Source organism: Lontra canadensis, unplaced genomic scaffold, assembly GCF_010015895.1.
Source record: "Lontra canadensis isolate GAN:19392208 unplaced genomic scaffold, GSC_riverotter_1.0 scaffold144, whole genome shotgun sequence".
Taxonomy (NCBI): domain Eukaryota; kingdom Metazoa; phylum Chordata; class Mammalia; order Carnivora; family Mustelidae; genus Lontra; species Lontra canadensis.
This window is the reverse complement of record NW_022631138.1, coordinates 1,401,435-1,419,712: the sequence shown is the minus strand read 5'-3', so window position 1 is coordinate 1,419,712 and position 18,278 is coordinate 1,401,435. Positions and strand designations below refer to the sequence as shown.

Genomic DNA, 18,278 nt, shown 5'->3' with positions numbered 1-18,278 from the left:
AAACGATGGCAGCCTTGGTAATGGGGAAGAGGGGAGGCAGACGTGGCATAGAGGATGGGTCTAATTACCCCAAGAGCACATGTTCCAGTGTTCTGAAGGGCCCAGCACATGCTCCACAGACGGGCCTGCACCCTTGGCCCACGGCTAAGAATCCCATCCGAGTGGACCATCCCCTTAGAATGGGCGATAAGCACACAGCACTCCATGCCCCACCACCCAGCTGAATATGAGCCACTCATCCTCTTCACAAAGCTCAAAACAGAGATCTAGCTTCTCCGAGAAATAATCTTCCCTACAAGCCCTCTGACTTCCACTCTCCCCGGTAATCCTTGAGCCCGGACACAGGGGTGGGGTGCAGAGCGGGGCTGGAAAAGTCACGGCACCGTGTGGTTGTAGGCCACTCAGCAACAGATGCCTTCTGGAAGCTCCACCACCTCCACGGGCGCTTGGATTTTGTCCTGGAGCATGTTCTAGATGTGCCTGCATGATTGAAGTCCTTTAATGCTGAATTGACAGGTGAAAATGCATCAGAGGCCCACCACTGGTCAGGTCTGCGACAATCTGAGGATCAAAGTAAGTACCCAGGATAATAATGCAGAGGAACCTACTGAATTAAACAGGGACCCATGAATATAGGCCGATGAACGGGATAAAAATATAATGGAGAAAGGAAGTTGTTCATCTTCTACACACACCTCCTTCCCACTACAAATGGAAACGTGCTGGCTTTAGACTGGAAGGTGCCAGCTTTGATCAGAGTCAGCATCACCAGTGACAGGGCCAACAGACTCCCCGTTGGGGACCTGATGGGAGAGGACACGATGTCGCTCCTGCCGTACTCCTGCCCAAACACACAACTCGAATCTTATCCCAAGGAGACAACAGACAAATCAAATCAAGTTCAGGAAGAATCCATAAAATACCTGTCCTGACCCTTCAAAAATGTCAGGGTCACAGAGACGGAGGAATAGTTCCAAATCAATGGCATCAAAGTGATAAGACAACTAAATTTAACGCATGACTTTAAACTGGATCCTTGGCCAGAAAAAAAAAAAAAAAACTTTTTTTTTTTTTTGTTGTTACTATAAAGGACATTTTTGGCACAACTGGTAAAGTTTGGATGAAGTCCACAGATTACATAACAGTACCGTCACACTGCTAATTTCCTGATTTTGAGAATTACACTGAGGTTATGTAAGGGAATACTCTTATTCTTAGGAAACACACATTGATGGATTTGAGGGCGAAAGAACATCACACCTAGCATTTATTCCCAGAGTCCAGAAAACAACACGTGCACAGGTATAAAAGGGGGAGAACATTAAAGCAGATGCGGCGACACGGGAATGGTGGGGAACTCGGGTGGCAGATAGAAGAGGGTTCTTTGTACCATTCTTGCGACTTTTAGATGGGAAGTCTGAAATTATTTCAAAACAAAAAGTTACAAAAATACATCAGACTTGGAGTGGTCAAACTTACCAGACAGAGGGGGACACGGGTCGCTCTGCCCTGGTGGGGTTGTTTGGGGGCAAGTACACGGAGTCACAAAAGAAAAGGGGAACATGCACTGGGACTTTGCGCTCACCTGTGCCTCTCACACCTCCTCCTTCAAGGATTCAGACTCCACAGCTCCGTTTCATACGCTTCCCCACTGCCCTTAAGTGGACTGAACACATGACAACTACACGACACCTTCCTCTATTGCTCTAACTGAAAAAATGGGAAAATATCCTGTCAGGCTTCGCAAGGCTCATGGCAGTAAAAGACCAACACTTTAGAAAAGGTACTGTAATAGTATTAAGCAAATAAAGACACTCAATATTTTAAATGCAAGCAACCATTATAAAGCAAGGCGGGGCTGGGCACCACTCACCAAGAAGTGACTCCCCTCTGTGAGACAGCAGGTGATTTGAATGCATGACTTTCCACTACCGCCTCCCATTTCCTCCCCAGATTTCTACCCCCAATGAATGGACACTGTAGACTCTGGATGACTTCGAACCAACAATAACAAGAGGCGTCTGTGACTTTGGGGGTCACCACATCACTCTCCAGAATCTGGTGTTTTGAATGGGCAATTCATAAAATCTGGAGAATATATTTGCCTTCATTATAGAAAAAACAGGTTATAACCTAGAGTCTGTCCTTATGCCTCCCCCAATATCCCCAGTCTACTTAGAAAGCTAGAGTCCCTTAAGTTATTAGTGACCGCATTTTGACATTGGTTCATTTTTTTTTTAAGAGATGCAAAATAAGGCTTACGACCAGAAAACTGTGATAGTGCAATGAAATTAGCTTACATTTATTTTACCAAAAGCACAGAGAACAGATTGCATCTCATTTGAACAGACAGGGCCATGTCCAATATCCTCTTAAACATTAAACTGTAAAGTAACCCTGGGAGAAGAGGAGGGGAGGAAGGACATAACCTGCCAGACACTGCTTCTCTCACCGCCCATGGACAGACAAGGTTAATGAAAACAACCCCACAGCTCGTGTCCCATTTGCATGGGACTAGAACCGTCCACCTCTTTGGCCTACGCTGTGCGCCCACCCCCGTGCCACGGCTGGCCCAGGTGTCTTATCATTGACCACACAGGCCACCATAGAGGTGCACCAGCCAGGTCCATCTGGGCAGGCCCAGGGTGAAACATTATAGAGTCGCTGATACCCTGTGTAAAGTTTAAAGAGAAACTTACACATAATATCATTACAAGACCTCAAGCTCTGTGGCCGAAAGTTCTGATCTAGTCCCTGAAAGCAGATCTGTGTGGGTTCTTGTCGGTGTCTAGCGCTTCTGGACTTTGAAGGCACCAGGGCCCAACAGCCTCCTCTCTCTTGGGCAGCCCCATCCACGTCAGACCTGGCCTAAGGACGTCTACAAACTCCTTCAAGATGCAGAAGGAGGCAGACCCAGCACGCTGGTCAATTCGCTGCTTAGGCTCATCGTGAGAGGCCACTTCGCCATCTTTTCCTGCTGAATTATGGCCACGTCCCCCAGAATCAGCCTTCCCACCCCAGCAGGAGGTCATCATGAATGCACTGGGGCCCTGCTTCTGGCCAGTCTCTCCTGGCCCAGCAAGAGGGTCAAGTCCAGTCACACACACAGGAACACCAAAATCCCTTCGGGAAAAACACGGCAAAGGAGCTGGGGGTCGGGGGAAGTGTAACTCTAGTGGGAAATTATGAAACAATCAACCTTCTAAAAACAACTGCCATTTCAGAGCTAGTCGAGAAGGAATTTATACACCGTAAACGGCAGAGGCAGGATGCTGGATATCCCTGCCAGCTAAGGACGGCCACAGTAAGAGATTCCTAAACCCATTCATCAATGTGACAGTTCTCATTTAATCACAGAATCGTACTATAGCACATTTCCCATCAAACTCACACACACACGTGTGTGCATGCATGCATGTACACACACACACACACACACACACACACACACACACAAACACACCCATAGGAAGGTATGAGGAGGATCCAACGGGAGTTTTCAGAGCACCCCTGGCTCCTTAACAGGGACCCTATACTGAAGGACTAAATGAGGGACCCTCCGCAAATGGGAGGACGTTTCCATGTGTATAAAAAAGCCTGAAAGGCATTACACGGACAGGAAAGCAAGAACGACTCAAAGCAATGAACAGGTAATATCCACTTAACTAAGCGACACTTAGCTAAAAAAGAGACCAATGTTCAAAGCAGAATGCAAAGACTGGGGTACTCCAAGCATGACCTCGCCTTCTAGAGGGGGGAAAAAAAAGGTAAAAAAAAATCTCAAAGGGATACTTATAAGAAGCTGTAATATTCAGAAAAAAGGAGCCACAAGACCAGTGGCACAGTAAGAAAGAGTGGTAGAAACAATTATAGCTTTTTCTACAAAATAAGACGTGTCTTCTTTTTGGATAAATCAATAGGAGTATCCTCATACTTGGTCGTTTGGAAAAATGTAAACAAGCCAAAATTATATCAAATCTTTGCTAGTGTGCCCTTTCCAGGAAGTACTCACATACGCTCATAAGAGCCCGAGCTCCCAGAGCTGGAGCCCACACGTTTTGGAAGTCTTCCGTAGGCAAAAGGTGTTCAAGTGGTAATGGCTACTGCCATGGGCAAAATCAACAAAATATACTTTGCCTGAAGAAGACGACATAGGGTTTTTTTTTTTTGCTTTTTTTTAATCAACAGCATGCCTTACAATGTAAGTGGCAGTCAATTAGGGGTATAACATTTTTATACTCCAGGTCCCAGACCCCTGGTTAATGGCCTGACAGCACCATGGACAGCAGGGGTGGCTCTCCTGCTCTGACGGGTCAGCCATCAAACTCCAGGTTTGCCGTTACAGGACTACCGCGGGCATCACGGCCTCTGGCTGATTAAAGATGGATGGTTTAGTAAGTCTTTACCTCTGATCCCAACGGCCCAAAGGGAATGCAGAAACCCTCTGTATGGACTGAAAACTACGTTACTGTTTATGTGGGAATACATCAAAGCAGATCCATAACCCCTTTCTTAGCACGGACGCTTTAAGGTCTGTGCTCATGAAATGCCTGTGCCACCTATACCATATTCTATTTAGTTACCAGGACTTGAATTCATCCATAAAACATTTTCAAATGGAAAACGGGAAAGGAGAAACAATGGTGGGTCACACATAGGCAACAGCTCACATTACTAGTCATCTTGGGGGAAGGAAAAAAAAAAACAATTGTGGGGAGGGGGAGGGTGTGAGGAGAAGGAGTAAATAAAACATCATTACCCTCCTTGGGTAATATGCATTAAACTCGTCTCCAATGCGCCGCAACTCCTGTGCAATCCACATCTCCGGGCGCATATCTGCAGGTACAGCCTGAGACTGCCTCCTGGAAGCTGCATCAGAACAGAAAGAACAAAATCACATTGTTTTCCATAGATCACTTAGCATGTTCTAGAAGCAAGCCCATCTCACACACTCTGCTTTGCTTTTAGACTCTCCCTAACTTCAGGACTGTGCACGACGTGATGGGTAGGGAGGTCTGCTACCTCAGTTTGGTTAAAGAGTAATGGACAAAGAACTGACTTTTTTCAAAACCAGAGACTCGGCATTATAAAACCTAAAAATATTCTGGCCAGTGAATGAGCATGCTTCCATTTCAAGACAAACTAAAACAAAAGTGGTATAATAAAGATGACACCCTCCCCCGCAAAATCATACTTGAAACACAAAGGAGAACATAAAAAAATCTAGGTTGCCGGTAAAGTAACTACACTTTAATTCAAGATAGAATTCCTAAGGAAATGTCAAACATCACACAGGAACAGGGATGAAGCGGTAGTCCTTTAGTAAGGGAAAACCTGAGAACAGCAAGCTTACCTGAATGAGCTCGTTTCTATGGCAACAGGTGCAGCGACCGCATCCTTACAAGTGCTACCCCGTGCCCAAATTAAGACATACCTGCGAGTTCTGTCTCAGTATTAATGGAGCCCACAAAGGTGGATTCAAGTCTGCAAACCCCACACGGGGAGAGGAAATGTTCTGGGTAAAGGAGCAAAGGCATTTTTGAAAGAAGAAAAAAGAGGAAGGTTTGCCTTTTCATTAAGCTGTCACTAACATTCACACCCAGTCCCCCCAACCATTTGCTGATGGAAAGTCATGTGAAGGGGAGCAAAAACAGGAGTCATCAAAAAGACCCTAAAAGGCACCAGGAAGATGGCATTCTCCATACTCCAGAGTGAACAGTCCAGCACTGCAGGCACAGGAAAAGAGATGAGGTTCTTGGGCCTGTGACTTGTTAACTCACTGGTAGCAAGGACACACGTAGTCCTTGCTACCAGTCACAATTAGACACATGGGGTATGTTCTGACCACAGCAAAATATTTAAAAACCTGAAATGATCAGATTTTGCAATCCTAGACATATGGCTTTCTGTTTTGTATTTTTGTAAAAATATTTTGTATGTGGGGTTTCTGAATTTTATGGTTGTAAGTAAATCTGATGTTGATTCAAAGCTCTATAAAAGCACTTAAAAGCACACTCTGAAAAAAAAAAAGTTTTTATGAAGTCTTCTCAAAACTCTTGTCCCATCTTCTTTGTCTCCCAACCCCTACCCAAAGGAATCCAACAATGATGCCCACAAAGAGGAAGTGCCTGAGAGAGAGCAGGCATGGAGTGTGTGTGTGTGTGTGCGTGTGTACACGCGAAGAATGCACATGGGTGCTCTCCAGAATTATCTGTGCTCTGTGAGTAAGACAAGGGGAAGAAGGTTCCTAAAGAAAGCCCTAGGAGAGAACGTGAAGGCTGACCACAGAGAAACATCTACGATAAGCCCCTGAATACACCCCCAACCACATAAAAAATTACTCTGGCTGTATCTTTGCCACACCGTTTTATCATTATTCTGTAGAAGCCTATCAAAATTAAATTTTAAATGGCCCAAACTGGCAAGAAACAGAATTTCAGGGTAGATGTGATGCCAGGTGGTGATATAATAGCTCACTTCCTCCTCTTGGGTTTACAGCACTTTGGTCTGTCACAGGTCCCTGATCATTACTATTCCTTTTATACTATCAGCAATCAAGTGGTTTTCCCCCCAACTTCAGATGCCATTAAAAAAGTCGACTCACCCCTGAGAGAAAGGAAAGCTCTTTTCTTAGAATGCCTACTATACCTCAGAGCCTGAAGGTTTGGTGTGAGTCATTTCATGCCATCCTGCTCTCCGGGTCTATAGGGACACAGCTGCCCCATCCACAGGTGACCAGACTAGCAAGCAGACACCGTATGGCCGCCTCACAGCTACTGCCACATGCCTCTCCTGGGTTTCAGAGCCCCCACCTGTCTGTCACTATGCAAGGGTCTCTCGAAGAGTATCTGCTCTCAGGGGCGCCTGACTGGCTCAGTGGGTGGAGCATGTGACTCTGGATCTCGGGTTTGTGAGTTCAAGCCTCACATTGTGCATACACTTTACTTAAAAACAAAATAAAATTAAAATAATATAAAAGGGTAATCTGCTTTTAATCCTAGAGTCAGAAATGAAAAAAACACCAATTATCCCCCCCAAATGTGTAAACTATAGATAGTGTGTCTTATAAAGATGGTAAGACAGGCAAAAAACACCTGGAAATTACCCAGTGTTTAATCAGTCAAGACATTCACTAATGTACCCAACGACTGCGAATAACCCCTGTGCCAGACACTATTCTAGGAGGTGCTCTCCGTACAACAACCACACAGGACAAGCTCTGCTCTGGTGGAGTTGACATCCTTGCAGATTAAATTTCGACACTTAAATGTGAAGTTTCTCTGGACACGACACTTGGAAGAAAACTTGGTATCTGTTATAACACATAACAAAAATAACTCCCGCAGTTAATTTCCCCCAACCCGGAGATGAAGCCTACTGCCTTCTCCTTCACACCCTTACTTTACTTACTCTGCGTGTGTTTTGGAAGGTTCTGCCTGGCTTACGCCTGGGCTGGTAACCATCAAAAGGGTCAGTCTTGTGTCAGAAGTCAGCTTATCATCCAACTAGCACCTAGTGAACACGTCAACCCAGCCAGCAGCTAAGAAGGAAATATGGAACCTTGGTGGCCAAACTCAACGTGATAAGTGCTCTGCTGTATTTTGGGAAAGGAGGCAAAGGAGTTTCTTCTCTAAGTGTTTCTTTTCTAGGCAAGAACAGTTTGGTAGCTTAAATAAATGTACAGACACAAACATACCCACGAAGTCCGTGGCAGTGGGACACAGGGTGGGAGTGTCTGTGGGAGGCCCAGGAGGCTGCCCGCTCTCGGGTTTCCTAGGCAACTCTGGTGCAGATGCTCCACAGCCCAGACCCCGAGAACACTGAGCAACAGGCAAGGCACCTGGGGACGTCCTGGAGTTTTAAGGAACCCAAGATATTGGATCAGATCCATCTAAGCAGACATTGACTGGTTAAAACAACAGATCAGAGCTCTCTAACTGTACTTAGGTGTATTTTTGTTTAAGCTGACCTAGATGAGTAACAACACCGTCTAATCCAATAACAACACTAGAAATTAACTTTTGCCAAGGAGATTGATCTGCCTGGACTACTCTAACACAGCACGAGTCACCATTTGGCTTTTGAAGAAACTGGGGGTTTTTGTTCTTGTTCCCTGAACTCTGTTAAAGCTAAAATGACTATCATTCATCCTGCAATAAAACCTACCTAACATGTACACAGAGTAGACAGCTTATTTAAGACAAAAATTCTATTCTGAATATCCTAAAGGGCATCCTATTCCTGTATTTTAAAAGGGAAGTCTTAATCTCAGTACAGTGAGTTTTTCAACATAAATTTCAAAGATAATTTCCAAAGTGACCAAAATATCTTCTCTTTTGAAGGTGGGAGAAGATTTTCTCAACCTCATCACCAGTTTAATCTTAGTGTCCTATTTGGCCTCATGTCACACAAGAACCCACCGGAACGAAAGGGGTCAGGCTGACCCTAGAGAATGAGTCTGTCGGCCCCATGGTAGTGCTGGTCAAAGCTCAAAGTCATTTGCTCAATTCTGCGCCACTGTCACCCAGAGCGTGAACCCCCACAACAGTGAAGGATTCAGGGTATGGTCTTCTAAAAGGTGCACCTGAAACAGGTGGGGCTCAGGGGCAGCGAATATTCAAAGCCGATCTACCCTCACTGTCATAATTCTACCCAGATACTGAACCAACTACACCCATTATAATAACATAGTCCACCTATCAAAAAGATAACTTACACTTACATTTCTCGTCTGTAAGTATCAAGCACAAATATTCAACTTTCTATCCACAGTGTGTTTCACAACCATAAATGTGGATACCTGATCAATAAAATGGGTCTGTACTTGAAACAGAAACTCTTATTACTAGTCAAGAAGATAAAAATTTTAGCTTATAAGGCAATTTTACATGCACATAAAGAATTCTCCAAAGGGAGAATTCTGGTGAGATGTATTTTGCCCATTAAAAAATGTAATTTCCGCATTTAAGAAATCAGGTCACTCTGTGAGCCTGACACTAACACTTAGGGGAGAAAAAAAAACAGAATAAAATATATACTGATCTAAATGTAAAGCTACCCCAAAGCAGTAACCTAAAGCCCACGAAAGGCCAGCTCGTATCCTACAAGCACCAGACTGGCCTGGGGGAACCTGCTAGGTCCAGATTTTCTAACCAAAGCCACAAATCAAAAATAAAACTGTGTCGGACATAGGCAATTCTGTCAAAAGTGTGAAATATTTGCTGAATTTTCATCAAAACTCTTAGAAACAATCTTTTGAAATCCAGAATTTACTGTACCATTATTTCCTACAGAAAATCTAATTAATTTATTTCTCTATACCAGTGCTGGGGGAGCAGGGAGGGAAGGAAAGGAGGATTTTTTTTTTTTTTTTTAAGATTTTATTTATTTGACAAACAGAGATCACAAGTAGGCAGAGAGGGGGGAAGCAGGCTCCCTGCTACGCAGAGAGCCTGATGCGGGGCTCGATCCCAGGACCCTGGGATCATGACCTGAGCCTAAGGCAGAGGCTTAACCCACTGAGTCACCCAGGAGCCCCAGGAGGACATTTTTTAATGTCAAAGAACTTTGAGTTATGCAAAGACGTGTGGTATTTAATTAACGGATTGTTCTGGTTCCACTACAAAACATTTTCCAACCCATATGGTAATTTCAAATCTCAGACGCTTAGCAATTGAAAAAATTAATGTCGTGGTTAAGTGGCTGATAGTGAAATCAGGCTGGGGCTTTCAGAAAGGGCTTTCTGTAGCACCATCAGCTAAGGTGGGAAAATGGAAAAAAATAAAAACAAAAACCCGAGATTGTCAATTCATAATGAGCTCTACATCAGCCAAACCAAACCTTCTGATTTTTCCTGAACGCTCACCTGCCTCACCCCATTGTTACCAACAGAAGGTGTTAAAGTAACGAAGGTCCCATCACAACACCACCGCCACCGTTTCCACACCCAGCTGTTTTGCTCTGTGAGGGTGCAGAGCAACACCCCTGTGTGGGGCATGCGTGTGTGCTGGGGGTACCGTGTCCCATGTGGTCTTACTCTGAGCAACGGGACTGGTGCAGCTCTCACTTCTGAGGGGCGGCCACTATTCCACCTGGTGGGTCCCTACTGGTATTTCAAGTGCAGAACCAGAAACCAAATTAAAATTCACAGAAATACATCACACTGTTCTGTTTTCAGATGTTCGGTAATCCACAAATACTTAGGCAGAATCAAGATTAGATTTTAAAGTAGTCAGCATGAATTAAGCTTTGAATATGTATCCAACTCAGAGCCGAGGAAGGATTTTTCAGACTCCGAACAGATATGGAATGTATGACTTTGAAGACATGATGGTTTTTATTTTCAACACACAGTGGATCATACTTAGAAAAGCACACATTTTGCTTGGCACTTACCAGGGGCTGTGGGGGCCCTTCCTTCTCAGCATCTCAGGGTCATCCATCTTTATTCCCCGAGGAGAGTCTTAATTTAACCCAAAACCATAAGGACGCTCTAAAGGACCATTTCTCTGTTGGCTCTAAAACCAGTGCCAACCACTTCCAAAAAGGTTCAGAAGAAACACCGCCTTTGCAGGTGACCGTTCTTAAGCACGACATTCATTTGGGAAAATAAAAATTCTGGGATGTCAATTCAACCCGATAGTCTCCTCATTTAAGTGAGTATCTTCAGAAATATCTTTATCAAGTCACAGCTACCCACAAGCTTACAAGAGGAAAAAGGACATAGCCAGCAGGCCGGCTAAGTGATCAGGCCCACATACCCCAGGATTCCCAGTTAGCCATAGAGGAAAGAGCGACTGCCACTCTAGTAAGTTTCACTGCAGAAGATGCTAGAAGAATCACCTTTAGAAACTCCAATCGTTCTCAGAAATGAGCCAGAACCCAATCTCACTGCAGGTACCCCCCCATCTCTTTCTCCCTTGCATCACTTTATTTGTTGATAAATCTTGTGTCAGTTGCACCGGGCCCCTGGAGGATCATGACAGCAATGAGAAATCAAACACAGTGATCGCAGCATTGGTGCTCACAAAGTCCCTCCATCTGTTTCCCCCTGGTACACACTGGTGTCAAGCCTGGGCGGTTGCGTGGTGAATTCACGACAGTACTTTACAAACAGCTGCTCGGAGACAGCACCACCACAAATAATGAAGTTCAGTAGAGGAAGCCAGTGTTTTATACTTACTCCTTTCAGTGCGTGTTGCCCATGCTTTTATGTGGCCTTGAGTAAGAAAGTCAAAACAAGCTGCTTTGATCCACTTCCAGGCTGACCATTTGGAAACTGCTAGTAAACCACTGCTGTGAAGCTGGACAGAAGTCGGGAGACCAGCATGCATCATCTCTCCCATTCTACCATTACGTTTCTCACAGGGAAATTCAAATCTAAGGCATTAACACCAATGTGTATGATGCCTCTTCTCTCATTGACTGTTCAACATCAGAAGACCTACTTACCCATTTCACCTGAGCTGCGCCCCCCACCCCGACACGTGTTCCCAACGGTACTAGAAGCCAGTAACATGCTAGCAGCAAACCCAGACTGAGTTTTTAGGTCTTTGTCCAAAGACATACCTGCCAGTGCTCAATCAGAGCAAAAGTCTAGCATCTTGGGCAGGTGGGAGACCCGGCACAGGGGCCACCAGATGCCGGGTCGCCAGGCCTCAGTGCCCACTGCCCGGTGGGTGGCCTGCTTTTTCCCGAGGCAGTGCAGTCCTCACTGAAAGGCATTAGCTGCTACAAAGTGCTCCCTCATAGGAAGCGGAAATGTCCCCCCTTCCAACTCCCACCCCAATCTTGCTTCTGTCCCCTGGGCCTAGAAAGACAATCTATGGTTCCTCTCCATTATTATCTTCTCTCTTCTTTTTTCTTTCTCTTTTTTAAGTAGGTTCCATGCCCAATGTCGAGCCCAATGTGGGGTCCAAACTCAAGACCCTGAGATCAAGACTTGAGCTGAGATCAAGCGTCGGGTGCTTAACCAAATGAGCCACCCAGGTGCCCCTCACCTCTCTTTAATTAAGGATGCTGCCACCATGTGCCCCAAACCTGGTCCTGAACCAGTTCTTTCCCTGAGCGTTCTCTGGAGAGCATTGGGAAGACCCAGCATCACCATCCCAGTCCCCCTTGGCGTGCTCCAGAAATGGGCTGCCAGAAGAGCCCTCGGCAGTCTGCACTAGGTCTGATGGGGGCCGGACATGGGATGCTACTGCTGCTCTTTGCTTTCCCTACACTGAGCCGAGCCGCACCCGGTCTCTCAGACAGCTGCAGCTCCATTCTCTAGTCTTAAATTCCGCTCAGAGGATTACAGGGGATTTGACTGTGCCATCTTATTTCAAAAAACAAAAATAACTCCCTAACTAGGTACAGTCAAATGAAAAGCAGCTCTGAGCTCGCTTTAAGACAGAGACATGTACCCAATGTCCCTTCTACTGACAGTGCAGGCCATCTCCTATCCAGACGGTTTACTCCACCATTTACTCCATCTCAACCACAAAGAAAGAAGTGCTTTTTGGAGATCTTTTAAAAGTAAATAGACGACTCCGTATATTAATTCACGTAAAACCGTTCCTTAAGAATAAAGTGTTAAAAAAGCTTGAAGTTACTACCTTTCAGTGACTTGTAATGTTATACCCTAGCTAAAAATTGGGGAGGAAATGAAAATTTAAACCACAAATATAAAAATTCCTGACTACAGAGTAAGTGTGGCTTCCTTTATGAAATTTAACACTGGCAGTAGGAAACAGGTGACAAAAATCTCTTCTAATTCAAATTAAGGCCTTAAAATTACTTATTTCATCTCCGTGGTAGTGAAGGCCAAGACTTGGAGCAAAAACAGAGTCTCAAGAAGCTACATCTTGAGCAGTTTTTCTTTTAATTATTTTTATAAAGATTTTTTATTTATTTGACACAGAGAGAGAGCCCAAGCAGGGGGAACGGCAGGCAGAGGGAGAAGGCTTCCTGATGAGCAGGGAGCCCAATGTGGGACTTGATCCCAGGACCCTGTGATCATGACCTGAGCCAAAAGAAGATGCTTAGCCAACTGAGCCACCCAGGTGCCCCTTAAAGCAGTTTTGAATCAAAACTTCCCAGGTTGGAATTTATAATCGCCATCCACCAAATAAAGCACTAACCCACTGTGTGTTAGCACAGATGTGTGGGCAGTGGTAACACATCAGAAGTCTGAGGTGCATTGAAGGCTTCTCCCTTACAACAAATTCAGGAAAGCCAGCTGCCTCTTTTTACTGCACATCATATGAGAAAACTTGACACTTCAATTCCAGACGATCATTGGTGTAATCACAAAGATGTAATCGTTGTGCTTAGACACTTAACGGTTTACATCTGTCCTTAACAGACTGACTGGGGCTGGGTGACTCCTCCCTAGAAGACTCAAAGCTTATGTGACCTGATTGAGCACGATCACGTTTAGGCTGAAAGTATGTGTCCCACCTCTAAGGGACACAGGTGAACACATGCCCCGCATGTCTTTTGTAGGGAACTCAATAATAAATAGAATGTTACAAGAACTAAATGTGGCATGTGAAATAAGGACACTAGAAGGCTCAAGCCAGTGGAACACCGGAGTGGTACGGTGTGTAGTCAATGAGAAACATGGGTTAAGCCTCAAGTTCCTTCATCCACTGACCAGCCTATATTCATGTTCAGGACACTACAAAACCTTTTCGTAACTCAGCAATTACAGGGGAGAAGGCCAGGCGTTGCCTGTAAACCACACAAATGTTAGGTAAGAAACTGTGCTATGTTCTTCCACAAGGAAAAAGCAAGGAAGTTAGGGTTACCACGGGCGCAAGTCCAAGCATCAGTTATGTGGAATTCTGTGCTCAAAGACCATGAGGTCTGGTGGTTTGAAGGTCTTTTATCTGTTCTGGTTTATACATGCTTCTTCCTCCTCCCTAGTACCCATGACCCCTGCAGGGTAGACACAGCTGCTGGCATAGCTCTGATGCCTCATGGGTTCATAAACTGGGCAAAATGATTTGACCACCCCCGTACTTAGAAACCGTCTTTGCAATACAGATTTACCCGGGGTTATCATAATTCAGCACAAACCCCACCCCTGCCCTCTCCATTCCTCTGACCACTACTGAATGGCTACAACACCCTTCTCCATCAGAAGGGGACATCTGTATCTCACCAGGTTGAGGGATGAGCCCCAGGGGCTGTAATAGGTCAGTGGAGGGATCAAGACTAGACTGGGTCACCTTTTGTAACTTTCCACTCCCATATTCCATGACACATGATCAGTAAAATGGACTACAGAGAAAACAAAGCTGGTATGTAGACTACGGCAGGCTTTCCTTACCAAGAAAACACAGTTCCAAGTTTCAGATAAGCACAGGGGGAATATTCAAGTGAAAAAAGGAGTCGTGGGCATTCATAAGCTGCATTAAATATTACCTGAATTCTCATTAAATCTACAAATATTTGGGCTCCTGCCATTATGCACCAAACTGTTTTCCTTCTTAAGTTGATAAGTTGTTTTGACTAGTTTTAGTAGAAGTTATGCTCAGGGTTAAGTAATATTGAGGTCCAATTACAAATATACACCAACATAGCATATATCCAGAATTCATTTCTAGATTACTTTGTGTTAAAAAATTTCTCAAGAGGGGCACCTGGGTGGCTCAGTCAGTTGAGTGTCTCACTCTCGGTTTCGGCTCAGGTGACAGTCTAGGGTCATGAGATTGAGCTGTGTCAACTGCGTAGGCTCCCCACTCATCAGGAAATCTGTTTCAGATTCCCTCCCCCTCCATGCCTATCTTCCCCCCGTGCTCTCAAATAAATAAATAAAATCTTAAAAAAATTGTTTTTCCTTCAGAAATGAAAAAAACCAGGAAAAAAAAAAAACCCACAAGAAATCTTAGTCTGTCCTCCAACACATTTGTTCCATAAAAAAGTAAACTCTGTCAGTAAACTAAGGTTGAGCAGCTCATCTTGCCTCATACACCTGCCCAGGCACACATTTCTGCTTAAGCCAGCTTCTTCTAAAAAGTCTCCGATTACTCAGTAAATCTATAAATTGGTTCTATCAAAACATTTCACTACAAGGAATAGGAAGAATTGCTCTGGTCCAGGAACGTGACATATGCGGGGGGGGGGGCGGGTAGTTCCCAGAGCAACTCACAGAGTTGAGAATCATCACACTGAAACTGTTTTAATTTGAACCCTTCTCAGACTGAAAAGACTGATTCCTTTGTTTTACAAAATTTTAGCTTTGTAAACCACTTTCACTCGTAAAGAAGGGCAGCAATGCCCAAATTAAAGCAAGTCATCAGTGCCAAAGGCCCGAGTTCCCACCTCCAACATCAGATGTGCCCTCAACTGTTTCCAAATCCTGGAGTTCTGCTTCTTGAAGGGGCATAATATCCCAGGTCTCAGGGCTGCAGACACAATCCCGTGGTCAGCTGGCCTGTGTCGTCCCTGAGTGCAGATGCTGAAGGGGAGACACGCTCAGGCTGCAACTCAAGCACAGACCCCAGCCTCACACAGGCCTGTGGGCACATGCAGCCTGGCACACACACAACAGGGGACGAACTGGGAACTGCCCGCCAGTAGCTCTTCTCAGGGGCTGCTTCCCTGGCTTCTCAGGGGCTTCTCACCATCACTGTCTGGCTGAGCTGTAGCTACAAACCACAGGGATCTGCTCCAGGGCAGAGAACAGAGGAAATACAGTCTGGCTTTTCCAAAAGACACCAGGAATACCAACTCATTCTAATAAATACTGAAAACCACAATGGCACGGGCTCTTACAAACAGGTCTTAAACTTGTCCACCAGGGAAATGCTGTTTGTAGTGCTGGCATCAGTCACCTCATAGCACGCGAAGAAAAAGTTCTCAAGAAGCATTCATGAGTCTCTCATTCAGAAACAAAACCCAAAATTTAACAGATGGCTAAAAGAGCGTAACTTCCCTCAAAGTGGGGGGGAGGGAAGCTGTTTTAAAATTCTTCATTCTATTCAGGCAATGAATATTTCTAATACTAAAACAGAAAGCAAAATATCTCATTTCAAAAAAGGGGGCTTTATTGGACTGCAGGAAAACATAGGTTAGCCTGTGTCTTCTGTCTCAGGACCATTCTTTCTCCAAATACACATGCTGAACTCTAGTCAAGTTTCTGCCAAGTGCAATGGGCCATCTCTCACAGGTGTCCCCGATATGGGCCCAGCTCAGACACAGTGCGGTTTCCAGATGTCTCTCTATGGTCCAAAGACTTGCCAAAGAAGCCAAGGTTCTTTTTAGGGTGATATGCAGGTTCATGGGCAGGTTAGGGGTGATTCAGACCTCCCCTCCCCGCTCCCACCATGTCAGTTACTAAAAAAGACCTTTTTTGCATGTTTGTTCTAGGACCTAGGGGAGTCAGAATTATAGTAGCATTTCCAGATGAATTCACTTCCCTGTGAGTTTCCTATACTCCTGAAACAGCTCCTTTCCATGGAAAGCAGGAGAGAACATTCATTACTGTTATACTTACTGAAAACCCATGGCTGCAACAGGTCGTTATGGAGCAAGGAGAAATTAGCAACTCAGTTCCCACCAGATGCTTACTATTTTTTTTTTAATTTTATTTATTTATTTGATGAGCAGAGAAGGGGAGAGGGAGAAGCAGACTCCCCACTGATCAGGGAGCCCAATACGGGCCTCGATCCCAGGACCCTGATGTCATGACCTGAACTGAAGGCAGACACTTAACCAACTGAGCCACCCAGGAGTCCCTCATCAGATGCTTTCTTCTAGCTTATATGGAAGTTCCCACAACCCAGAGGTAAGCACTTGTTTTCATTTGATGGATGAGAAAACAAACTCAGACAGACAGCAGGTCTGCCCAGGTCCTTCGGTGGGTCTGAAGAATAGCTGGTATTCCACCCAGATCCTGTCCCAGACCTACACACAGCCCAGCACAGAACATAGTAGCAGCCCATCTGTGTCAGAACAATCTGTAATCCGACTGAATGGAGATGTTTCACAATACTCATTTTGCTAAATAAAAAGCAGACCCCAGTAGAGTGTATTAGGGGGCTACTGTCCATCGGCAAATACTTCTGGTAATGGGTTACAAGCCTGATCTTCCAGATGAAACCATTTAAAAAAAAAAAAAGATTTTATTTATTTATTTGAGAGAAAGAGAGAGCACGAGTGGGTGGGGGGAGCCGGAGAGGGAGAAGCAGGCTCCCCGATGAGCTGGGAGCCCAATGCAGGGCTTGATCCCAGGACCCCGAGATCATGACCTGAACCGAAGGCAGACATTTAACTGACTGAGCCACCCGGGTGCCCCTTCCGGATGAAATCTTTACCAACATAAGGGGCATGACACTTAATACTGAATCATACATGTAAGATGTACATGTCACAGGGACAAGCTGCTGGGTATGTTAAAATGAAGATTAAAATTAAAAGAAAATTTGACGTATGTATTGTATATTAGATTTATTCTATTATAAATGCTAGTTATGATTTTGCCAACACAAAAAGGCACACAGGTAAGACTACTTGAAACTTGAATGCAAAATAATTTGCTTTTAACCTTTTGATATATTGTCCTTCTAATCTTTGTTACAGTTAACATACTTTGTAAACTTCTTGAACACCAATGTTTTTGCCCACCATAAACTCATGAGCTGGGCCTACTCTCCAGTGTGATGGTATTAGGACATGGGGCCTGTAGGAGGTGATGAGAGCACCAGCGTAGAGCCTTCACGAACGGGACCAGTGCCTTTGTAAGAGGTCTCTCTCCATCATGTGAGGACACAATGAGAAGGCAGTGATGTCTAAGTTTAGGAAGAGGGCCCTCCCCAGAACCTGGACGTGTTTAGCACCCTAACCTCAGGCTACCAGCTTCCAGAAGTATGAGATCAGTGTTTCTTGGTGAAGACACCCAGTCTGTGGTATTTTTGTTATAGCAGCAAAAACAGACTAAGACACTAAGATATCAGCAATAATTTTGTAACCTTTTCTAACAGAATTTTAGGCCAGCAGCATTTTCCATGCCATTATTCTTCTTAACATCATTAAGAAGACAGCACCACAGTCTGTCAAGAGGATTTGTAATAACTGAAGAGATTCCCCCATACCATTAGGACAGTCAACAGTTTTTCTTTTTTTTTCCCCCCCTGGCTGAGATAAATAATGCCATGATGATCCCCCTGTACACATGAGTCTCCTAGCATCTCCTGCAGTAGAAAGGAATGCAGGCCTCCCTCTGCTCTGTGGCTCCAGAGCAGGGTCTGAGTGTGAGTGGGTGGCACGGTGCTTAGAGCCTGGAGCAC

At 44.8% G+C, this 18,278-nt stretch overlaps 1 protein-coding gene across 12 annotated transcripts in view; it reads right to left on the bottom strand.

Annotated features, from left to right (window-relative positions):
* BCL2L11 (BCL2 like 11) overlaps nucleotides 1–18,278 on the bottom strand; it is a 41,464-nt gene that overhangs the window by 8,032 nt on the left and 15,154 nt on the right. For 5 of the 12 annotated variants that reach the window (XM_032843897.1, XM_032843893.1, XM_032843894.1 and 2 more), the window contains 2 exons: nucleotides 5,435–5,515; nucleotides 4,760–4,869 (listed from right to left, as the gene is read on the bottom strand). The exons of 1 other annotated variant lie outside the window; for it this stretch is intronic. In XM_032843897.1, coding sequence (XP_032699788.1) covers nucleotides 4,760–4,869; nucleotides 5,435–5,515 — 191 coding nt within the window. Of the gene's footprint in view, nucleotides 1–1,057; nucleotides 1,418–1,585; nucleotides 1,711–4,759; nucleotides 4,870–5,434; nucleotides 5,516–18,278 lie in introns of those variants that run through there. 6 more of the 12 variants (XM_032843904.1, XM_032843900.1, XM_032843896.1 and 3 more) reach the window with 4 other exon arrangements.